The 25,240-nt window shown below is 46.0% G+C and overlaps 1 protein-coding gene across 1 annotated transcript; it reads left to right on the top strand.

Moving 5' to 3' along the window:
* The first annotated feature begins 4,383 nt into the window (after nucleotides 1–4,383).
* On the top strand, nucleotides 4,384–17,988 carry LDLRAP1 (low density lipoprotein receptor adaptor protein 1). The gene is made up of 9 exons (XM_068100870.2): nucleotides 4,384–4,623; nucleotides 9,575–9,717; nucleotides 9,806–9,918; nucleotides 11,876–11,990; nucleotides 12,109–12,181; nucleotides 12,336–12,416; nucleotides 12,587–12,720; nucleotides 12,862–12,896; nucleotides 16,427–17,988. The coding sequence occupies exons 1-9, from the start codon at nucleotides 4,542–4,544 to the stop codon at nucleotides 16,569–16,571; spliced, it is 921 nt and encodes a 306-aa protein (XP_067956971.1). The 5' UTR covers nucleotides 4,384–4,541; the 3' UTR covers nucleotides 16,572–17,988.
* The last annotated feature ends 7,252 nt before the right edge of the window (nucleotides 17,989–25,240 follow it).

Here is a 25,240-nt window from a genome sequence, read left to right as displayed (position 1 = left end):
TGTTCCCCAAGTTAATTGTTCCCCACGTTCATTGTTCCCTGCATTCATTCTTCCCCACGTTCATTCTTCTCTACGTTCCATTCTTCTCCATGTTCATTCTTCCCCACGTTCCATTCTTTTCCACGTTCCATTGTTCCACAAGTTCATTGTTCCGCACGTTCATTGTTCCCTGCATTCATTCTTCCCCACGTTCATTCTTCTCCACATTCCATTGTTCCATCCATTCATTCTTCCCCACGTTCCATTCTTCTCCACGTTCCATTGTTCCACAAGTTCATTGTTCCGCACGTTCATTGTTGCCTGTGTTCATTCTTCCTCACGTTCATTCTTGCCCATGTTCCATTCTTACCCACGCTCCATTGTTCCCCAAGTTCATTGTTCACCATGCTCATTCCTCCACACATTCATTATTCTCCACGTTCATTCTTCTCCACGTTCCATTGTTCTCCCATGTTCATTGTTCCCTACGTTCATTCTTCTCCACGTTCCATTGTTCCCCATGTTCATTGTTCCCTACATTCATTCTTCTCCACGTTCCATTGTTCCCCATGTTCATTGTTCCCTACATTCATTCTTCCTCACGTTCATTCTTGCCCATGTTCCATTCTTACCCACGTTCCATTGTTCTCCCATGTTCATTGTTCCCTACGTTCATGCTTCTCCACGTTCCATTGTTCTCCCATGTTCATTGTTCCCTATGTTCATTCTTCTCCACGTTCCATTGTTCCCCATGTTCATTGTTCCCTACTTTCATTCTTCTCCACGTTCCATTGTTCTCCCATGTTCATTGTTCCCTACGTTAATTCTTCTCCACGTTCCATTGTTCCCCATGTTCATTGTTCCCTACGTTCATTCTTCTCCACGTTCCATTGTTCCCCATGTTCATTGTTCCCTACGTTCATTCTTCCCCACGTTCCATTCTTCCCCACGTTCCATTGTTCCCCATGTTCATTCTTCCCCACATTCATTCTTCCCCACGTTCAGTCTTCCCCACGTTCCTTCGTTGTGTTCCTCTTCCTTGCCGTTGTTGTGTTTTCCCCCCTTTTCTACTATGTTCTCCTTATCCTGTTAAGTTGTGGTCTGTTCTGTGTTCCAGCTCCTCCAGGAGCCTCGACCTCGTTTGTCTGGCTGTCTGTGAGCACGATACTTGGTGGACAGGTTGTGTATGTCAGTGTGTGACAAGGACAAAACGATTCGATTTTGGTGAAGATCCGAACCTGGATCCGGTCCATCAGTGGGATACAAACCGTAACCTGTTCAGCCTGGTGGAGGTATCAGGTATGCTTTCTACCGAGTGCCCTTCGAGTTTTGAACTGAACTGTGAGTTCCAATGGTCGGTCAGGGGATTTATTGTTGTTGTTGTTGTTGTTGTTGTTCTGTAACCGTCTCGTTCTAACATCGTGGTGATTCTCCATCGTCTTCCCGTACCTTTATCTAATCCCATCCCACGTGACTTGTCTTGCGCTTTAGCCTTAACACAAGCCTCCATTCGATTCGGACCACGTGACCTTCGCTTCATTAACCCTTTCGTTGTCGGCCAATGTAAAGCAACTGAAACGATGTCGTGACTTGACCCCAGGTGGTCGGAGCGGTGATTGTGGTCGGTACCTTCTTTTGTGGGGTGCTTGGTGCAGGTGCAGCCTCACCCAGAGTCAAAACCAAATTCACCAAAGTTTTCGGTTTGAGGGATTTTGGCGCCAAACCCAAGTTGCCCTGACGACGTTAAGCGTCAACATACAGTTATACAAAGGGTGGCCCACACCAGCTGGGGCAACCCCATTACCCTTTGTGAATGTGATGGATGAGTCGGTGGGGTTTTTAATTAAATATATCGACGAGTCAGTGATTCTGATTGGACACGAACTCGGTATCCAAAGAGTTTAAACTTCTGCGTTTATCCGGATTTGAAATCCATTTGAACCCACAACTTCTGGGATGCTACTTTCTGAAAAATGTGCATCAATATTTATTGTTGAAGTTGAGGCTCATGGGAAAGAGCTAGATCATGGGAGAGGACAGGTAGAACAGTGGAAGGTGGGAAACACACCAACACTCCAACAGCAGTCCGAGTGCTGACGTCACACTTTCTTGTTTTACTTGCTGAGGCCGAAGCACTGCGCGACCCCAGCGCGAACTATTCCGACTAGTATTTCTCTACATCTGATACATGATCTCAACTCTCAATTTCTGCCACATTCGTACAGTGCCCACCTGTATACCTCATACAAGCAGCCTATCCCATCCACCTGCCTGCCTTGCCCACCTGCATATAACCCAACCCAACCCAACCCACCTGTGACCTAACCCCCATCGAGGTGCTTTCTGGTCTTTAACCGCCAAAGCGCCCTCATCCTCACCCTCTACCTCATTCCCCTCTACCTCGTCCTCATCCTCACCCTCCTCACCCGTGGCCTCATCCTCGCCCTCATCCTCCTCTACGTCATCCGCATCACCCTCTACCTCGCCCTCATATCCTCTACCTCATCCTCATTAGCCTCATCATCTTCTTCACTCTCATTCTGAACCTCATGCTCATCCTCTCTCTCTCATTCTCAACCTCATGCTCACCCTCATCCCCCTCTACCTCACCCTCATCCCCTCTACCTCGCCCTCATCCCCTCTACCTCGCCCTCATCCCCTCTACCTCGCCCTCATCCCCTCTACCTCACCCTGCGCGTCCTCCTCTTCCTCACTCTCATTCTGAACCTCTTGCTCATCCTCTCTCTCTCTCTCTCATTCTCAACCTCATCTCCTCTACCTCACCCCCTCATCCTCTTCCTCACCCTCTCCCCCCTCTACGTCACCCTCATCACCCTCTACCTCGCCCTCGACCTCACCCTCCTCACCCTCGCCCTCATCTACGTCACCCTCATCCTCATCTTCCTCACTCTCATTCTGAACCTCATGCTCATCCTGTCTCTCATTCTCAACCTCATGCTCGCCCTCATCCTCCTCTACCTCACCCTCATCCTCCTCTAGCTCACTCTCATTCCCCTCTACCTCGCCCTCATCCCCTCTACCTCGCCCTCATCCCCTCTACCTCACCCTCCTCTAGCTCACTCTCATCCCCCTCTACCTCGCTCTCATCTCCTCTACCTCGCCTTCATCCCCTCTACCTCACCCTCCTCCTCTTCCTCACTCTCATTCTGAACCTCATGCTCATCCTCTCTCTCATTCTCAACCTCATGCTCGCCCTCAGCTCCTCTACCTCATCCTCACTCCCCTAACGCTCGCCCTCAGCCCCCCTACGTCATCCTCATCACCCTCTACCTCACCCTCCTCCTCACTCTCATTCTGAACCTCATGCTCATCCTCTTTCTCTCTCATTCTCAACCTCATGCTCGCCCTCAGCTCCTCTACCTCACCCTCCTCATCCCCCTCTACCTCGCTCTCATCATCCTCTACCTCACCCTCATCCCCTCTACCTCACCCTCTTCCTCAATCTCATTCTGAACCTCATGCTCATCCTCTCTCTCTCTCTAGTGCTCGTCCTCATCCTCCTCTACCTCATTCCCCGTCTACCTCGCCCTCATCCCCTCTACCTCAACCTCGCCCACATCCTCCTCATCCTCTTCCTCACTCTCATTCTGAACCTCATGCTCAGCCTCTCATTCTCAACCTCATCCTCACCCTCATCTCACCGTGATCCTCACCCTCAGCCTCCTCACCCTTATCCTCACCCTCCTCTCCCTTATCTTCATCCTCACCTTCACCGTCGGCCTCATCTCACCGTGACCCTCAACCTCATCTCCATCATCCTCACCCTCAGCCCCTCGCCCTCATCCGCCTCTCCCTCAACCTCTCCCTCACAGGCTCACCCTCATCTCCTCACACTCACGAGTCGTTGTCTCCAATGATAAATCTGATCATCGTAACCCTAACACCGTTTAACACACAGAACACCTCAGCAATCGAAGTGCTTGAATTAAATGTGACGTAAATGTGGTCACAACCTACAAGGTCTCTTCAAAACTTCCACCCTCATCATCCTCTACCTCACCCTCATCATCCTCATCCAAATCCTCACTCTCATTCTCAACCTCATGCTCAGCCTCTCTCTCTCATTCTCAACCACATGCAAAGTGATTGATGATACAAAGCATTAAAACAAAGAAATTGTTAATTCATCGGAACTAAAACCGGAACTAAAACGATCTTAAAAACCTATTTGTGCCGAAACAGCTGCTGATATTTAAACGCCCTCAATGTGCACGAACGTAAAATATGTGCAAAATTAGCATAGAACACGCATTAGTGGGCGTTCTACGTCCTGATTTGCCCACAACACTCTATGTACATATTGATAAGCGTCAGAGCTTTAGCGCGTTCCCATTGGTCCGCTCAACGTATTAGCATAATTTATCCTACCCGAGACGATTCGCCACGCCCACTTGGCTACAACTTCCCGTGTGATGTGAGGTTATCTTCGCCATGGTTCATCGTTCACGGCTCGTAGTAGGCGGTGCGAGCTCGGTCACGGAACTCTAGGGGTCTTGTTCATCTGTTTGGTTCCATTTAAACCTCAAATCGTGGTGAGCGTCATGGACGCGTTGAAATCCGCGGGCAGGGCCATCATTCGCACACCCAGCAAGGCGAAGCAATGGAGTGGAAGTCGCCATAAGAGTAAGTGAATGGCGGGTGGAGGGGTTTGTTACTCCCGCCAGGGAGGTGTGTGTGTGTGTGTGTGTGTGTGTGTATGTGTGTGTGTGTGTGTGTGTGTGTGTGTGTGTGTGTGTGTGTGTGTGTGTGTGTGTGTGTGTGTGTGTGTGTGTGTGTGTGTGTGTGTGTGTGTGTGTGTGTGTGTGTGTGTGTGTGTGTGTGTGTGTGTGTGTGTGTGTGTGTGTGTGTGTGTGTGTGTGTACACGTGTGTGTGTGTGTGTGTGTGTGTGTACACGTGTGTGTGTGTACACGTGTGTGTGTGCACGTGTGTGTGTGTGTGTACACGTGTGTGTGTGTACACGTGTGTGTGTGTGTGTACACGTGTGTGTGTGTGTGTGTACACGTGTGTGTGTGTGTACACGTGTGTGTGTGTGTACACGTGTGTGTGTGTGTGTGTACACGTGTGTGTGTGTACACGTGTGTGTGTGTGTGTGTACACGTGTGTACACGTGTGTGTGTACACACGTACGTACACGTACAACATATCTGGAAAAGTTTTGGATGAAAATTGGTGGGATGATTGCCCTTGGGATAAAGAAGAATTGATTAGTTTTTCGTAAAGCTCAGGATATTATTATTATTCTGGATCCAGGAGAAAATTTTGGGAATTTTTTTACCATTGGAAGATGGGGCTCATTTTTTTAAACATTATCTTCTATATATTCCATATTTAACATTGTGATATGAAAATAGTTTTCATATTTGTTGTAAATGTAGTTTAAACTCGTGGTTATGTGTTAGAGCAGTGTATTGTTTCGCATCGTCTTCAATGTTCATTTTTTTTTTCTAATAAAGATATATTCTGTCATTTTAAAAACGCCAAAGTGTATTAAGTTTCCCCGTTTCATAAAATGTATCGTTTGATACGTATAATGCTTTAAAACTGTTTTTTTTTGTTTGTTTTTTAACCTTAGAAGAGAACATTTACCTCAGGGAATGTCAATCGCGGTGTCAGTATTTGATGAACTTATAAAGACTTAGGTGACTTATAAGTGTGACAAGCATGTGCACGGGATTCTTCCTAGAAGAATGAGTGGTCGCATTAGCTTGTACGACTTAAAATGAGCGAGTTTTGTTTTCACGTTTGGGTCAGTTTTACATGTTGTATCCCTAAGGAATGAAACGAACGTTTTTCCTGGCTTTCAATTTTATTTGAAGTCGCACATGCCTCAAAATATACTCGCTTGTATAGAATTGAATGCTGAATCCGAAAATGTAAGTGAAATTGCCTTTTTTAAAAAAACATCATATATATATATATATATATATATATATATATATATATATATATATATATATATATATATATATATATATATATATATATATATTGTTGCGGATCTCCTGAAGCCCGTTCCCGTTACAAGGGGGATTAAACCCCTTTTTCCCCCCTGGGTCTTCGTGTCCACGAGGGCCGAATCGCCACTTCCGGAGCAAGCGTGAAAAAGGGTATCGGATCAACGTTGCACGTACCTTTAACCCACGCTGCCACGAAAGCGGGGACCCGAACCTCGCACAAGCCACGCTTAATCGAGTACGCCCGAGCGGTATGCGTATCATGTGACTCGTGCCGTTACTTTTATGGAACCCGATTTGAGCGGTTCTAGTCGTACCATGCAAGGCCAATTAATGGCAGGGACGGGAACAGTCAAATCGGAGGAATAACACTATTTATTATTTATGTACAATGATTCGCAGAAGGAAAGGACACAGAGCAGAAGCTTAATCAATCAACTTATCCCCAGACACAGGGCCCACTCACGCACACGGGGAGAAGAAGAGAAGAGGTTCGGGCGCCAAACGCACTTTGTCGTCGGTCGCTCCGGGGCAGCTCACCCAGCGTCACTCTCTGGCGGTCACGGCATGTATGCAGGCGAAGGTAGGCAGGAAGAAATCGTGCGTCTGTGGCCCGGCACGGGTCGTCTCGAGCACGCGATTAATACAGCGCAGGGCACGGGGAAAGTTCGTGTACAATCACGATAACCGGCAATTCAATGCACTCGTTCTGCGGCGTGTTCTCGTGCGTTCTCAAGCTCAACTCAACTCGCTCACAGGGAACTTGAACTCATCTCAACTCATCTCCCAACTCATCTGAGAACTCGACTCTCGTCTCACAGGGAACTGAGGTGGGAGGGCTCGGAGCAGGGTTATATGGCTCCGCCCTGGCCCTACTCGAATGTTCCAAACCCCACATCGTTGTGATTAGCCACTCCCCTCGAGCCCTGATTGGTGGCTTGTTGCTTACCGGCCACTCTCTCCTGCAGCGCCTCCCTTAGGCCTCGCCAGACTTGTTCAGGCCTGCCACGTGGCATGCTATCGCCAAAAGACAGCCCTACTGACGGGCCTGCTCGAAGGGAGACTGACTAAGAATAACTGAACTATCGCGAGGCTTCATGTTGTGGTGCGTCTACCTACGAGGGGGAATTATCCTTTATTCCAAAACCACAACAATATATCTGTGCAGTGTCTGTCTTGTGTTGTGTTGTCTTGTCTTGTGTTGTCACTGAACTACTCCCTCAAACTTTTGTGAAATCGTACTATTCCAACTTGACTCACGGCGGGAGTATGTGCTCTACTGAGTGGCGTTCTAGTTTTTTGTTTTTTTTCTGGTCGTTGGAGCGAATAAGCTTTTTAAACCTTGTGTTCATTTTTGCTGGACGTGACGTCATTGTCTTTGCCCCAATGAAACGTTATTTAAGCTTTTTTGGGGGTGGGGCTAAGTTTGTGTTCGTTTGCTTTTTATTTATTTATCTATCTATAATTCCAGTAATCTCTGTGTGTCTGTGTGTTTGTCTGTGACCGCTGTTTCGCGACAACTACCGGTCCGATATACTTGCAACTTGCCAGGTATATTGCTGGGGACCCGAGGATGTGCCTTTTCAAGGTTTCATATTAATCGGACAAGTAGTTACCGAGCTATGGCGATTTCTTTACCAAACTCCGCAAGCCGTTCGCTTTGGACCAAACCATTGCATGTAAATAGAGGGGGGGGGGGGGGGATTGTCACCGTACTCGCAAGCCGTTCGCTTTGGACCAAACCATTTCATGTAAATAGAGGGGGGGATTGTCACCGTACTCGCAAGCCGTTCGCTTTGGACCAAACCATTTCATGTAAATAGAGGGGGGGGATTGTCACCGTACTCGCAAGCCGTTCGCTTTGGACCAAACCATTTCATGTAAATAGAGGGGGGGGATATAATTTTAGATATATATATAGTACGGGCATGCCCTAGTTATTTTAATTAAAAGAAGAATACATATATATTTTTTCAATATTCCCCTTCATCTCCTGCCCTTTCTCACGTGTTCAGTGCAGAATAGTTTGTCACCTGGGGTCTAGCGGATCCTTTATGGGGTTTGTTTCCCTAAATGTTGAGTCAACATGACCTCCTGCCCCCCAATAATTGCTCGACAAGCTTTTGGAGTTGCCTTTGAACTCTGACCTTGTTCAATAATCACTTGAGTTTGTTTCCATGAATTGAACCGGGGTTTGTGATTAAACAATGGGTAAAGTGGTAACTTGGCATTTCATTCGTTTTATTATTGCCTCAATCAACAAATGCCATGGAGGTTAGGGTGGTTCTTAGCTACATAAGGCAAAAAAAAAATTCAATTGTTTTACTCCTAACCTTTCATTTTTTTTGGTATGAAGGTAAAACTTCTGCCTTTGAAATATGTTTTGAATACATAGTTTTAGGGTTTGCACAGTGACTCATGGTTGCCTGCCACTCGATGTTTGTGTCCGATAAGCGTTTATTTGCTGCAATCGGGGAAACCTTTTGCGATGTTCTGTCACAACTTGAAGCAGATACTGGGTTTGCTGTTCATCCCTTGTCGGGAGACAATTGCATTCTTCAATGAGAGAAACTGCATACACCAGAGTACAGCTGTACTGTAGTCAATTAACTTAAAAACAACTTCAAAATGTGCAGTACATAGCAAGGTCATAGGTCAGCTGTAATGGTCAAAATCACAAGTATAGCAGTGGAGAAGAAATGATCAACTCCAAACATTTATGCGAGCCAAATGTGTGAAATTACAAACCGTGTGCAACCCCTAAGTTTAGTCGAAATGTCTTAAAATTTCACCACAGGGGTTTTTTCATACATACAAAAATTAAAAGTGTTAGGAGCATGACTTTTCTAACTTTCATTTTTAAGAACCACCCTAATGGAGGTTGTTTTTACCCCAGTCTGTAATTGGAGTGCGATTTCAGTCATGTTCGAGTGATCAGGATATCTCCAATGAGCTATGGATGGATTTGGACGAGACTTGGTAGACATGTTGCAAGTATGACAAATAATTGATTCGGTTTTGGTGAAGATATTGATCCAGATACGAGAATTTAAAACATTTTTTAAAATCAATTCTTCACCATTGAGACCATTGAGACCATTGGGCCATTGGGCCATTGGGCCATTGGGCCAACCATTATACATAGCATGATATTTCAAAAAGTTGTGGACGAGTTATGTCAAAGCTACGTATATGAGTTGGACAGGTGACAAGAACAAGTCGATTGGATTTTGGTTCAGGTCTGTATCCAGATCCGGCCTATCAGTAGGATACAAAACATAAACTGTTCAGCCTGGTGGAGGAATTCGCTCTACCGAGTGCCGTTTTAGTTGCTAATGTAAAACTTTTGGGTTAACATATTTTCTTTCTCAGGGTATTGATTTCACTCTAGATATGATGTGGGTTTTGATCTTTGTGATCGAGAAGCATTCAAAGTATCGACCTTCGTGTTCATTTTGTAAAGAGCCTATTGCTGGTGTAGACCAAAAGGTGATGTGCCCTAGGTGTGGGTTGGGTGTTTGGTTGTCTCAGACATTGTTTGTAGTAACCACTGTTTGTTCCACTTTTCGGTTTAGGTCTGACTGCAAAATGATCTCAAACGCATTTTCATCTTTTGTAGAACTCCCTGAAAACTGGACGGACACAAAGGAGACCCTTTTGGAAGGAATGGCTTTTTCCTTGAAATACCTGGGAATGACACTGGTGGAGGAGCCAAAAGGAGAAGACATGGCTGCAATGGCTGTTAAAAGGATAGTAGTCATGGTAAGGGAAATGTGGTGCCCATTTGATCTAGTACAATATTACATTAGATTTTGTTAAATTCCAAAATGTCCCCCTTGTTTCTTTTCAGGCCAAAGGCAGCAGTAAGAAACTTCGGAAAGTGATGCTGACCGTTTCACCGAAGGGTATTTTGCTGCAGGACTTGGAGACCCATGAGCTTATAGAGAGCATTTCTATTTTTCGGTAAAATCCATTTGCACTGCACTGTGACCGACGTGACAAGTATCAGTCGAGAAAAGCTGATTCGATGGGCGGTTTGTGTTCAGTCCACCTGTGCAGCGAGAGACTGTTGTCTGTGTCTGTATAACTTTTTCGTCATTGGTTTTCAACGAACCTTGAGAATATGGAGAAAACAAATAATTTGAGCAGTTGGCAATTAGAAATAGGCCTTGTTGGCATGATAGGGCCATGTTTTGATCTCTTCCGTATTTCTATATTTACCGTTTTGGTGTCTACAGGCAATATATATATATTTTTAGCATTTGAGCTTTTCTCATCAGGTTTTCTTCAAATTGTTGAGAAAGTAAAATAATGTCATGTGATTCCCCAGGTGAACACCACAGGGATCACGAATGGCCAATAGCGAGCTTTAACTCTGAAGTGTTCAGTTCAATTGTGGACTTCATCTATGCAGGGGAAGAAAGGGAAAGGGGAGGAAGCTGAAGCACTTACCTGAGCGATCACGCCGGGCAGTCTTCAACCTGCAGAAAAGAACTCGGACAAAAACCGGGTTTAGAAATGTACAGGTAAAATAACAAAAGGGTTTATTAAAACGGATGCCGGGACAAAGAAAAGCGTGACGATAAACTAAATTTCTTATATGGAGCGCTCCTGCACACACAACGCGTGTGTGTGTGTGTGTGTGTGTGTGTGTGTGTGTGTGTGTGTGTGTGTGTGTGTGTGTGTGTGTGTGTGTGTGTGTGTGTGTGTGTGTGTGTGTGTGTGTGTGTGTGTGTGTGTGTGTGTGTGTGTGTGTGTGTGTGTGTGTGTGTGTGTGTGTGTGTGTGTGTGTGTGTGTGTGTGTGTGTGTGTGTGTGTTTTTAAGCTCTGATCACTGGTGAGGTCTCGTCAGGGTCTGCGAATGCGTCTAGTGTTGCGAGAGGCCTCGTTGCGCCCGTTTGCACTGCCGCGTGTCGTTTCTGCTGGCAAAACTCTGCACGTCTCCCGGTGGCGTCTGAACACGGTCGGTCCAAGCACAATCGTCCCGAGGTCCAGAACGAGAACAGGCACAAGAGTGCGAGGGAGAAGAACGAGGGAACCAGCAGCGAACCAGTGGTCTGAGCAATGAACAAGAGAGAAAATGTCCGTCAGTTTTTAACATCGGGTCGTGACGTCATCAGCGCTTCTCCACCAATGGTCGCAGGCCACGTCCAGCTCTCCACCAATCGGCGTGCCGCTTCTTGCTCGCCCTTCTCTCTGCCAATCATTCGGTGCCTTCTTGCTCTGCCCTGGCCAATCAGCGAGTCCCTTCTTACCCCAGCCATCCTGTTGGTCAACTCCCGCCCAATCAGTCCTTTTGGGCGTAGCTCTCGGCCTGCCTGAGCGATGTGTGCCTGCCAGGCGGGATTGGTAGCCCATGGTGGTGTTGGTGACAAAACTTATTACATGGTGATGGGTCTCATCATGATCATCGGAGCACCTACTTATACAAATCTATCTGACTCTACATATCACTACCCCACAAACATAACTATTGATAAATTTGGCTTTTTATTCTTCTGTGAACTGTTTTTTAGGTTTAGTTTGAGTGCCATGCAGATGGCCTACATATTTTGAGGTGCTTTCCCGTTTTGTAGTTCCTGTTGAAGGTGTTTATGGAAGTAATACTTCTGATGGTTAGGTTAACTATTCTCTGCTAGTAAGTTGTACTGTAGTCAATTTGTTTGGGTCGTTTTTATTTATTTATTTGGCATTTACTGCCAACTCTCGTGTTGTGGTGTTTGGAACAGTGCAAATCCATGCGTGGGCCAAATCTGAGGAAACGGCAGCTTCAATATGGTCTGGGTATCATTTGCATTCCTGGGCGTATTGACCATGACTGCAACGGACTGTCTTCTAAAAGAGTGATCTTTGGTGTACAAGTGTGCCTTCAATGTTTATATTTTGTCACTGAAAGGTGTTGAATTTTCAACTTTTCCAGGATATCGTATTGCACTGCGGATAAGGTATATGACAAGGTGTTTGCCTACGTAGCACAGAGCGTGCACAGTGAGACACTGGAATGCCATGCCTTCCTGTCTTCCAAGAAGAAGGTGGTAAGTAGACACCTGTTTGCTGTTTAATTTGAATTTCGTGAAACTTATGCTCTGCTTTGTTGGTGCATATTTTTTATTTATTTATTTATGATTGGGTTTTGTTTCTATACTCAACTAGGCCCAGGCAGTGACACTAACGGTGGCTCAGGCATTCCGTGTGGCCTTTGAGTTTTGGCAAACTGCAAAGGAAGGTAGTCTCCATATTATGCTCCTGATGTGGTAGTTTATCATAGGATTGAAATGCCTTTTTTGGAATCTTTGGAACGTTGTTTCTCCTTGGTGAGCGGATTGCCTGTACGTAGATGCAATGCCATTCCTCCTCCCTTCCCCCACCATTCTCTGCAGCCAAGTCTCAAAAGCAAGTGATGCATTCTCAAGAGAAGGAAAAAGTTCAAATTGCTGTTTCTGCCCTGATTAATGAAAATGGTGGGTTCTGTATTCTCTGCTTGACTACTAATGGCTCTGGGTAGATGTTCGGATATTGAGATGAAGCTCTTTCGACGATAAGCTTCGTTTTGCCACTTCCAGTACAATACCAGGAAGTCTTGTATCTAAAGTGAAGCTGCATTGTGATTTTGCCAATTTTTTTAATGTAGTGGTTGAAGTACCGTACTCACCACCACTGGCCCTGCTGGACCTGGATGACCGTACCATGGCTGCTCCTCCGCATGTACAATCTGGAAACCCTTTTTTGCAGTTGACTGGCTCGCTTGGCAACAATAATGTCGTGGTAGGTGTGGCCCAGGTGTTTTGTTACCGTTTGCTTCCATGGCCTTGAGCTTTGTAAGGTGCTTCTAGAGATTGATAGATGCCTCTGACCAATTGCTAGTACTTTGTTTTCGTGCTGATCTCATCTTGACTTTTGTTGCAGGAGATCGATGATGATTTGGATGAAGCGTTTGCCAAGTAAGCAATTTCTGACTGAGTAAATGATACCTCGTTGGTACCATTTAAACTGTTAATGTTTTTGCATTTACGTTTGTATAATTTGGATTTTTTTTTTTCTCTCATGCACAAGTGTGACCACCATGAATTGAAATGGGTCCAAAGCCCTTTGTACAATGACCATTATTGGGGTTAGTTGGGATTGAGTGCTTATTAGCTCACCTGGAACGAAGTTCAGGGGAGCTTATGCAATGGCATGTCGTCCGTCCGTAAACACTTGCAACTTCTCCGAAACTGCTGAAGGGATTGTGACCAAACTTGGCACAAATGATTTGTTGTGTTGTGACTAAAGTTTGTTCACGGAACTAAAAAAAAATCGCGGTCTAAGTGGGTTTACTGGGGTCAAATTTGATCCAAGTTTGACCCCCTCCCCACCCCCTCCCCGCCCCCCCCCCCCCCAAAAATACGAATTTGCTTTTTCCTCAAACTAAAAACACTATTTCGATGAAACTTGACCACAGCATTAATCACCCATGATGTACCGAAGTTTGTTCATGGCACTGAGATAATCGAAGTCTAAGAGGGTATATGGGGGGGGGGTCCAAATTGTTCCAGGTTTGACCTGCCCCCCCAAATACGAGGTAGGTATTTGCTTTCTACTCAAACTACACACGCAATTTCGATGAAACTTCACCACAACCTTCATCACCCGTGAAGTACCAATGTTTGTTCATGGCATTAGAAAAATTGGGGTATGAGGAGGTATATGGGGTTGGGGTAGGTTTTTGCGGTGTAGCCCATCGGGCAGAGCCATCTAGAACAGTTTTTGTCCGTCCGTATGTATGCATGTCCCCTCAAATGTATACCAATCAGAGCTGATAATCTGGTCACATGACAGGGTGATGTGATTACGTCTGATGTCATTATGGCGGTGCTGTGGCTGACTCTCCACGCACCGCCATTTTGATTTATATGCCGTTCATGCCAAACATATTGTTGTGGATCCGCCGCCGGCCTTCTCCCCTTACCAAGGGGGGATTAGTCCCCTTGTCTTTGACTGACCTGGCGCGACCCGGGACCTATTACGTCCCTTCCGGACAGCGCGAAATAGGGTTTCAAGACCAAATTCGCTGTTACCTAAGTACTCGCGCTGCCCTGGAAGCGAGGAAATAAGCCCCACACGAACCACGTGTGTTGGTGATACGCCGAGCGGTTTGCGTACACGTGACTCGTGCTATTATTAATTACTAGACCCAGATTCAAGCGGTTCTTATTCGTACCACGCTTAGTCAATGGCAAAATCACAAAGACGATCAAATTGGAAGGAAGAACAGAATTTATTTACACTATACAATGGTAGAAGAAAAGGGGACACAGAGCAGCCTTATACAGTCTTACTTAATACCCAGGACAAACGGGCCCATCTCACTCACATGGGGCTTGCTGATGAGCAGGTTGATGTTCACCAGCGCGTCCAGGGATGGCTTCCGTGCAGCTCTCTCTCCGGTCCCCGGCACGTCCCTTGGAGATGGAAGTAGGTGAAGGCAGGAGCTCTCCGTGTCTGAACGGAGCGAGTTATCATGGGGCGAATTGGTAGGGAGCGGACTTTGACGTGGCTGGCGGTTATTCACTTGCGGCTATGGCCGCGCTTACTCGCGTGGCTGGAAAGCGCAATATGCGTTACCGGCGCGTCTGGCTGTGCCTGCGTACTTTGTACAGTTCAACGCCTCTTCTTCTCTCTCTGCGCAAGTCCTCAAACAACGCGCGTATCCTCCGCAAGTCCTTCTCAATCAAGTGTTCCTGCGCTAGACCTGCTTGTAAGTCCTTATCCTTTCGCCACCGCCGTTCAAGGCCTAGTCCTTTCGAGGGCTTTGCGCAGCGACTTATATAGGCACGCCCCACGAACCTTCTGGAACTCACCAGACGCGCCTCACCACGCCCTCTCACGCCATGCCGCTAGAGCTCTGATTGGCTGGTGTCTCTTACCGTCTCCCCCACGCCGCTCACCCCGACCCCGCACCCCGTCTTTTCAGGCCTACCTCGTGTTACTCGACTAGTGGTCAGCCGAATGGGGCGCGGGATCAATTACGCCCATAGAGGTAGAATTGGAGATTGGACGCAAAATGAATGGGGCCTACTCTCGTCTTTACACAACGCAGGCACTAAGAGGGGAAATGGCCTATTCTTACACATACTAAGACATAACTATGCTACAAATGGGCCTATATGTTGCTCGTGTGACTAACTATGGGGGGGAAACCTTTAACCTTTAATGCCTTCAATGTGCCAATCTCAAAACTGCAGCAATATCGTCGAACCTGTCGTATATCACAATCGCCATGCTCTACCTTGACGTTTTTCATTCAGTGTGAAACGCAAACAAACCGATTGTTAAAATGACAATCAAATATCGAAGGCATCGTCGTTACGTCTCTTCCAACAATACGGTACGTATAGGCCTTAGGCGTTGACTCGCCTTCCGCTTCAGACAAATTAAGCTCAGGTTTCTTAATACAGTGGTGTTTTCAGTAGTATTGTTTTTGTAATAGTAATATTATAGTAAATATAACTCAACACTTTAATCCCAATGTCGTGAATGGAAGGTTGATGGATTGAAGCGGTGTAACCGTGGAAGTAAGGAATTTACCTCTGTTTTTTTTTTTTTTTTTTTTTTTTTTAAATATATATAATTTTCGTAATAACGTAACGTTATTATTATAGAAAATCTAATCGTAACACTAATCCCTTTGTAGTGACCAACGTTACTGGAGGTTAAATACTGTATATATATATCTTGTATATAAAAGTAGTGAAAGTTTTGTGTCCGGCCATCATGCTATGTCATGACGTATATTATGTCATTACGGCATAAACACCCGCTCACTTTGAGTTCGGCAGGAAAGGTCATTCCTCTTTGGGGTATATAGATTACAGTTGATATATGGTCGGGTCTAAAGAACATTGGGTGTGTGCTCATTTACAAAGTTTCTTGTATAGATTGCCAAGTGGTTTAAGCATCCCAGCAAGCACTCGATTCAAAACCATTTAGGAACGGCTGGCTTGACTAGCGCTAGCCAGCTGCTTGGTAAAGGATCACACCTCTAACCCTTGTGGGGTATATAGATTACAGTAGATCTTTGCTCAGTTCTGCAAGTAAAACTTACCTCATGGATGTCGAGATTCCTCCAAATTTATTTGTTTAATGTTACAAACAGCATTAGTGACGGTTTGAAAAGCTAATAATAGTTTGTGGTTTGTAATATTTTGCAAGCCTGGCTATGCCGCTTAGACTTTTGGTTTTGTTTAGTTTGTTTAAAGTCTAATAATTATGTTGGTATGATTCTACATGCTGCCCTGTCATCTAGCAACCATTGAAATTGGTTTTAAATGCCTTTAGTCAGTGCAGTATACTGTTTAGTCTACCAGGTGAGTGCCAGTGGTATTGGCCTCGTATTCTTTTTTTTTTTTATCTGCCCTCTCCCCTCTCCACTGTAGATTTTCAATTGTCAGACCTTTTCTTTGTTTTTGGTGCACCCCTGCCCCCTCTTTAGGTTGGCCCATTCACGTACAAACCCTCAATGCCTGGACATCGGTGTGAGTCCATCTGATCTCCAGAGTGAGGATGACCTTTCTCCCGTAAGAGACCACCGTGTGGACCCGCAATCTCCGAACGAAAAGGATATTTTCAGTCTATAGGGCAGTCTTGTGTTCACCCCGTGCCTTTCTTTCCACATTGGTGTGGACCTTTATGGTGATCTCTTGTACGACACCTCCTCCAATTGTCCAAAATCGTTTCACAGGCCGTGCACTTGAGCAGTTGGTGATTGACAGCCACAGTGTTGGGACAATAACATTTTCTGGATTGAAGTTTGTTCTGTTTTGAGTGCAAGCTTCCTCGTTTGAAGGTGGCATCACAGGGTGCAGACCATATATGGAGATTGTTGTACACAGATGCACATCTACAGTTGTGGATCACGTCTTAATGTTGACTTGCCAACCAAGTTTGTCTCATGGTACAGTGGATTCCAGTGGACTCCTCTTCTACCAAATGTCTCGTCCCACCAACTTGATGGCAGTGAAGTATTTTTATTTTTATTTTTTTAATTCTCCCCCCTATCCCCCCCCCCCCCCCCCCCGAAAGTCGACTTTGTTAATTGTCAGAAATGATGGGTTTCCACCACCTTGCAGTTGACCAGATTTGTGCTTGCTACATGGAAGTCTCAGCGTTAAACTTTGGTGAAAAGCAAACGACAACTTTATGGTATTGTTTGCTTTGGTCTAACTCTGGTCCTGAGTTTGATCTCTGGACTTAAGGCTTTTGCTGAATTAAATGTTGAACCGTTTTCCTTTTCTTTTTTTTTCTTTTATTATATTTTTGGTGTTGTGGACTTGCATTTTGCACATTCATCGAAGGTACATTCGACGTCGATCAACACCGATTTGACCTTTTCAAAGGTGTCGCTTTAATGTTTGTATACACATGCAAACTGCTTTTTCCATTCGAACTTATTTTTATTACTTTTTTGCTGCTTTTTTTCCTCTGTTAACTGTTGCTATTAAGAAAACCTTTCACGGTCTCTGATTCTGGCCTGCCAAAGTGCCTTCTATATCCAGGATGCTCCTGAAAGCCAACAGTTTCACAGTACAGACTGTTCATTAAAATGATTCATGCTTTTGTACGTCATATTGAATGAAGGGTTATTATTTTATTTTACAGCTTTGCCATTTGTGTATTCTCTTGTCTCTGTTGCTGCAGCCACGTACTTGGTATTTGACATTGGAAGCTCTCGGTCAAGGGAGTTCAGAAACATTTTGGCTGGGGGTTGGGAAATCTCTTGGCAGATTTCTGGTGAAAAATGTGTGGCTTTGTTTTTATTTTTATTATTTTTTTGGCCATTAAACAGTCTTGGTAATTTCCTCATTCTAGGCATTTAGCCTTTCAGTAAATGCAGGATTTTTGGAATGCAATGATTTTTGGTATTCCCCTCCAATCCATTGGAATCAACCTTGTTTGTTCAACTTGGCAACAGTTTTGGCATTTGAAGGATGTGCAGATGCTTGAAGTTAAGCCAATATGACGTATTTTTTGAATAAAGAAAAACTTTGGTGCTCAGAGCTCGTCTGGGCTTTATACCCTGATTAAGTTTTTATGAACTTTTTTTAAAACAAAAAATGTGAAATGCTACATTTACTTGAAGTATAAAAGTGGGGTGTGTGTGTGTGTGTGTGTGTGTGTGTGTGTGTGTGTGTGTGTGTGTGTGTGTGTGTGTGTGTGTGTGTGTGTGTGTGTGTGTGTGTGTGTGTGTGTGTGTGTGTGTGTAATTTTGCAAGCATGCTGATTTCGAGAGTATAATACAATACGCAATTTTTCAAAATGACGTAGGAATGCTAAATTAGGCTTTTTGTGCATGTGCTGTTTGGCTCACTGGGCACTTTTAACCTGCTGAATGTAGTGTGAGATTCAAATGACCTTTCAAACACTTTTCGGCACTTGAATAGTGCCAATTTCAAAATTGACCATAATTCTGTTCCTGAACACACATTGGAATATGAGAAATATCCGTGAATGGGTCTGGTTCCTATTGTTTCCTGTTGACACAATTGGCTCGTGGTGGCCTGGTTATACCACATGAACAAATGCTCCTACTTTCACCAATAGATACAAAAAAAAAAAAAACTGTCCAGGAATTGTGTTCGAGCACAACCAAACAAATGTAATTGCACTCAGCCCACACCCCATGCTCCTTTTAATCATGATTTGTAGTAAATATAATTTTAAAGTTACCCTGTATCTCAAGCCCCACATATGACCTTCCCATTGGTTATTTCCATTGGGGTACAATGCTTATCTACGCCTCTTCTGGCCTTTCACAGACCCACATAGTTGGGGGATTTTATAGCATGGGTTGCAAGGAAACTTTGGATGAGTTGATCAGAAAGTTCAACATCTTTTGTGCAGAGGAAAGTTCTCCCTTGGTAATGTTGGTGGCTTTAAATGCTTGGAGAGCAATTTCATGCTATAATCCTTATCTGGCACATATACATGGCCTTTTACTCTGAGTTTCTGTGCACGTGCAGTGGGCAATCTGCGGTGGATGTCATTTTGAAAGTCATGTCGTGAAGCTGTTTAATGAGTGGCCATAAAACAAATATGCATTTTTAATCTGTCTCCCTCTTCCAAATCCTGGTGGCGTCTGGTCAAATCCGTTTCTGGTGTTTGTTCCCCCTCCATCCCCTCCCTTACCTCAAACGGCTACACAGCTGACTCCGCACGTGAAAAAGCTGAATGCCTCAACTCTGTGTTTGCCTCTAAATCTTGTGTCCCAAACCCATCCCTCTCTGTACCCACCATACCCAGTCGTACCCTGCTGCTCCTGGACTCCGTGTCCTTTCCTCCTGACAAGGTGGAAAAGTTTCTGTCAACCCTCGACTCTGATTCTGCAACTGGACCCGACGGCATCAGCCCACGGGTCCTAAAATCCTGCTCTGCTGCTCTATCTCACCCTCTCTCTGTTCTCTTCACCCTCTCTTTTGCTCAAGGTCAACTGCCATCTGCTTGGAAATCAGCCAACATCACCGCTTTGCACAAAAAAGGTGCAAAAACAGATCCTAGCAACTACAGACCAATCAGCCTTCTCCCAATTATCAGCAAAGTCATGGAATCCATCATTGCTTCGGATATGAAATCTTTCCTCTTCTCCAATGGCTTGATCTCTGATCATCAATTTGGTTTCAGACCAGGTCACTCTACTCTGGACATGCTGCTTCTGCTGTCTCAACAATGGATGGAGGTCCTCAATGCCAAACAGGAAATTAGAGCTGTCTCCCTCGACATATCACGTGCCTTCGACACGGTCTGGCACCCCGCTCTGCTCACCAAACTCTCCTCCTTTGGTATCCATGGAAATCTCCACGCATGGCTGGCGGACTTCCTCTCTAGTCGTCGTCAACGTGTGGCCCTGAATGGGTTTCTCTCATCTCCTCTTCCTGTTCAGGCTGGAGTTCCCCAAGGCAGTGTTCTGGGCCCCGTGCTTTTTCTGGTCTTCATCAATGATCTCTCTGACTCTCTCGAAAATCCTCTCTATCTCTTTGCTGATGACTCCACTCTCTGCCGCTCCATTCCTCTTCCCTCAGATCGGCAGTCTGCTGCCTCCTCACTCTCTGAAGACCTGGACAAAATCACAGACTGGTCAAACAAGTGGAACATGTCTTTCAATCCTGACAAATCTCACACTCTTACTATGTCTCTCCGAAAAGATCGACTGGACAACCCTCCCATCTACTTTCTCAACAATCTTCTCCAAGAAGTTCTGTCGCTCAAGATTTTGGGTCTCACTATCTGCCATGATTTTTCTTGGGAAAACCACATTTCCAAGCTGGCCTCCAAAGCCAGTCGCCGACTGGGCATCCTCCGTCGTGCGAAGTCCTTCCTCGGCACACCTGAGCTCCTCACCACATACAAGGCTTTCATCCGCAGCTCAATGGAATACTGTTCTCCCCTATGGGCCGGTGCTCCTGCCTCACACCTAGCTCGGCTTCACGCTGTTGAAACCAAAGCTTTCAGAATTATTGGAATCTCCCGTGATGAAGCTATCTCTGAGGGCCTTTCACTCACTCACCGCAGGCAGGTAGGTGGTCTTTCTGTCTTCTACCGACTCCTCTCCGGCCTTGCACCCCCAGCTCTCTCTGTGCTCTGTCCCCCAAATATTCCTACAGGTCGCACAAGATCTGCCAGCAACCCTCTGATGGTTAAACTGCCGAAATCTCGGCTCTCTGCTCACCTTCACTCTTTCATTCCTCTTTTCTCCCGCCTCTGGAACAAACTCCCTCACTCCCTTCAATCCCACTCCTCCCTCCAGGTCTTTAAAACAGCTGTTCACCACCATCTCTTATCTTCCCCCATCCAAAACCTTGATCTTTTCTACCCCCGCTAATTCACCCCAGATCCACCTTGTTTGAAATTCCAACTTCTTTCCTGGAAGTCCTGGCAGTGTCAATATGTTTTATACCTCTCCCACCGCCCCCTTCCCATGCCCCCCCCCCCAAAGCCCTCGCCCTCTCTCAGATCTCTCGATGTCTCCATGTCTCTCGGTCCCTGCTCTCAAATGTTGTGTTTGTGTCCTTCCCCCTCTCTCCCCATCTTGTCTACCGCTCCCGATGTTATATGTTTTATGTGTCGATTTGTCTTTCTGTGTGATTAATGTTCGCTCTTTCACGAGCCTCGATCTTGTATACAAAAAAAAACCAAAAAAAAAAACCAGATGCAGGTTCAGTACTGCAGACAGTTTCTTGGCCGGGTGTACATGGGGTAGTTTGCATTTGCTTTCCCAGCAGTAGTTGGAACAGGAATTGGTAATTTGATCAGGGTGTGCCTGGCAAAAGTTTGCCTACTCTGTGAATGACACACACATTGAATTGCCCTGCGTGTGAAACACTGGGATGACGGTTTATACTTGGATAAAGATTTAAACCCAGTAAGGCCCCAGTCACACCGGGCCTGAGACCAGGTTACGACTTGGCTGCGACCGAAAAATGTTGGAATCGTAGAAAGAGCGCGCGACTGGTCGCAGAGGTTGTGGGTGATCGCCAGAGCAATATCAGTCGCAGCAAGGTCGATGGTGATCAAAACTTCTGACCTGCGATTCCAAATCTTGAGGTCGCAGACGGGTCTTACATGGACGTACCACCAGTCGTGCATGATCGCGGGTCAAGTCGTCTTACGATTGGTCGTGCTACTGGTCCTGCCACCTGACGATTGGTGGTGCCAACTGTCGTATGACCTCACGGTCGGTAGTGCGACCAGTCACGACCTGTCCCGACTGGTTGCATGACCTTACGATTGGTGGTACCACCAGTCTTTAGCTCGCAGACAAGTATATTTGGAGTGGCTTCTGGGGTTCAGGTCACTCTCCACTACAACACCCAAAGAGAGCATATTGCTATGGCGGGTGTACCAGTGCCGCCGAGAAGACTCGAAGTTATGTTGGCCCGACTGCAGATGGAGCAACAACAACAGCTGGGTGCTGTGGCCGCAGCCGTACTTCGACGAAGAAACCAGCGCCAAGAGAGAAGGCGCCAGTACTGGGTGCGTCCCTGGATCGAGAGGCGGTCCTTCTACGGCAACTACGCCAACCTGATGCGGGAACTGGAGAGGGAGTCACAGGGCGATTTCACCAACTACATGCGCATGGAACCGCGCATGTTCCACGAACTGCTTCTCCGAGAGACGCCCCGATTGACGAAACGGGACACCAACTACCGACGTCCTCTCGAACCGGGGCTCAAGCTGGTAATCACCTTACGGTATATGGCCACTGGGAACAGCTACCACAGCCTGTCTTACTCCTTCTGGGTGCTCCACAACACCATCTCTGGCATGGTGAACGAAGTGTCTGCTGCCATCGTGGCCGAATACGAAGTTGAGTTATTCGACTTCCCGACCACTCCACAGAGGGTGGCGTCAGGTAAATGATATTCCGTTGTAATTATTGTATGTTCTAGCATTGAATTGAATTAAATTTAATTGTATTGTTATGTCACTTTTACTTAATGTATTTCTGTGTTGTTTTGCAGGTCGCCGAGCAATTTGGGCAGCGATGGAACTTCCGTCATGCATGTGGGGCGCTGGACGGTCAACACATCGCGATCAAGGCCCCCCAAGAACTCCGGCATCCTGTTCAGTTGGCGTGTCCCAGGCGGGTCATCCTGCGTGGCCGGTACCGGGTGAATCTCAGCCAAAATCTCCCCGACATCAGATTCTGGATCTGGCTCTGGCTGGGTACTCTTCCCACGGCCCTTTCCCTTCTTGGGAGGCATAGCAAATTATAGTTTCAGTTGAAAAGTTCGATGAAGTGTACTCCTTGAGAGGTAGGTGACTACTGATGCTGACACATGATCACGAGCCTTTAGATCTGATTGAGCGACCCATCTCATGATTGGCTGCGATCGATCGTGCGAACGGTCGCAGGTCGCCACGATTGATCGTACGATCGGTCGCTGATTGGCACCACTAGTCGCACGATTACCTACGATTGATCTTGCGATCGATCTTCTCCAATCGTTGGTGATCGCACAACCACGCGTACCACCAATCGTACGATGACCTACCACCAGTCTTAAGAGCAATTGCAGTATGTGATCGCAAATGGAGATCGTAGCAAACATTGCCGATTGGTCGTACCTCTACTCGGCCAAATTGCCACCAATCGCACGATCCAGAAAACGTATGATCCAGTGCGACTGAGGCTTAAGGCAGCGAGTGTGCATACCTCTTGGCCAATCCTGTTGGTGCTAAAAATGGATGAGAAGCTATTTTGTCAATGTAGGTTGATGTTTGGAATAACTAGTTCACTTGACAAACTTCTACATTCTCTCCAATGATAGTTTTTGCCTTTTTCTGGAAGTTGTTCAACCTGAGCATTTGCTAGTTTAATGTGCAAAGTATCAATTATATTAGTCTTTTATAGCAGTTTTAGTTGATGACACTACATGTGCAATTTAATTTTTACTTTCCTCAAAGATGGCAACTTGATGTCAGGACCTGCTTGCTTAAATCCACGAGGTTCAACTCTTCCGCCCAGTGTGGCACAAGGCTGCGGGATGGTATCATTGGCCGAGTGTGTGGCTGTGCCACTAATGTGATTCCCTCTGCTGGTTAGGTGAGGAATTTGGAATTTGTTAATGGTGTCACCGGTAATGTCCACTAACTAATGCCGGTAGACAAAACATCTAGTTCAACCTCCAACTGGGTGATGGCACACACATTGATGAATCGCCTTGTCTGTGATGCATTGGGATGATAGTTTATAGGTGGGTCGGAATTCAAATCCAGGCTAGACTGTTTAGAGGCAAATGTCGAAGCCACCCTGTCAGCCCCAATGACCAGAGAAATTGATTCCAGTATATACAGTTAATTTCAAACACCTGTGCTCAAGCCATTTTTATAATGTCAACTTTCTGAGACACGTCTTGCAGGCTATTGCTGAAGTGGAATTTAACAGGAAAAGGTACCAACAGTAAAATGGGAAATGTATTGATGAAGGTGTGATTAGACAGGTAGTACAATAATTGATGGAGTCAAAAGGTTCATCGAAGTATGTGAACTATGATGAGAAACTGATGTTTTGTGTGTTGTTAACCCTTTGTCAGACCAAGAAAACTTGCTTGAGAGTTGATAACTGAAGTTTTAGCTTGACAGTTAACATACGTTGCTCAACCTGTTTTATTCCATTGTTTTTACCCACACAGAGCCTGCTTCTCCGAATTCGATAGAATGTCCCAAAGCAAATAATTTGGATAATTGTTTCAACACGTTCAACTTGCCTAATTTGGTTTGCTTGGTTGGAAAGTTTGTGCTCCGTCTTGCATGCACTGCAATTCTAACAAGAGAGACAATTGCTTTGCAAAGAATGCTCTTCTTTCAAGCACAATGGGCATAACTCCATGAAAAATTAGCAAAACGCCCGGAAACTCAAACTTGTTCTGTAACTTATCAGCATAAAGCCATGTGCCAAGTTTCAGTTAAATATGATGTCGGTGGGGTGGAGATACTTTAGACTAGGTAGATTTGTGTAGGTAACATGCTCCGACTGTCATGAAGAAGAAGAACCACCACCATGTAAAAAGTAGAGGACCTGTTTACCCCAGATGTCAGATGAAGTTGTATATTTGTCCCCATTATGAGGAATGGGGCATGTTAACTAGTTATAGGGATTATGTTAACTACTTCCCTGTTCGTCGTTCCCTATGTGATTGATCCTTTGTCCCTTTGGCAATGCAATAGGCACTAGTGAGAATGCCAATTAATGCACATTAAATAATAATAAAACCAACCGGAAGCCAGTTCTGAGCACTGACGATGGGACGGCAACCAGCTGCATCACCACAAAGGTCAGGCAGGCCGAGAGCCACGCCCAGAATGGCAGTTATTGGGCGGGAGTTGACCAACAGGAAGGCCGGAGCAAGAAGCAACTCGCTGATTGGAAGAGAAGCGCCAATGACGTCAGAGGTGGGATGGAAAAACCGCGTTCGGCGAAGATTCTCTCGCTTCTCCCTCTTCTCTTGTGCCTTCTCGTGCGTCTCGTGCCGGATGTGGAAAGCGACTTGAGCGCTGACGATTCTCTCCCCTTGTCTTCACGTTCTGGACCTTGGTGCGGGCGATAGTGTGCCGAGACCTTGTTGGGGATTGTGAGGACGCCGAGTTGCGAACGAAGAGCTGGGAATGAAGAATGGCGTGACAACTCGTTTGCTTTGTGCTCAAAGCGGCCAGGGGTGAGAGGACACTCGGTGAGGCCTAGCGGCACATGAACGGGCGGACTGCGGCATTCTTCCCACCAAGAACGGAACTGGGTTTGGACTGGCACTTG

This window comes from Myxine glutinosa, chromosome 5 (genome assembly GCF_964187855.1).
Source record: "Myxine glutinosa chromosome 5, kmMyxGlut1.1, whole genome shotgun sequence".
NCBI classification, from domain to species: domain Eukaryota; kingdom Metazoa; phylum Chordata; class Myxini; order Myxiniformes; family Myxinidae; genus Myxine; species Myxine glutinosa.
The sequence above is the reverse complement of the archived record's forward strand: the minus strand, read 5'-3'. Positions and strand labels throughout refer to the sequence as shown.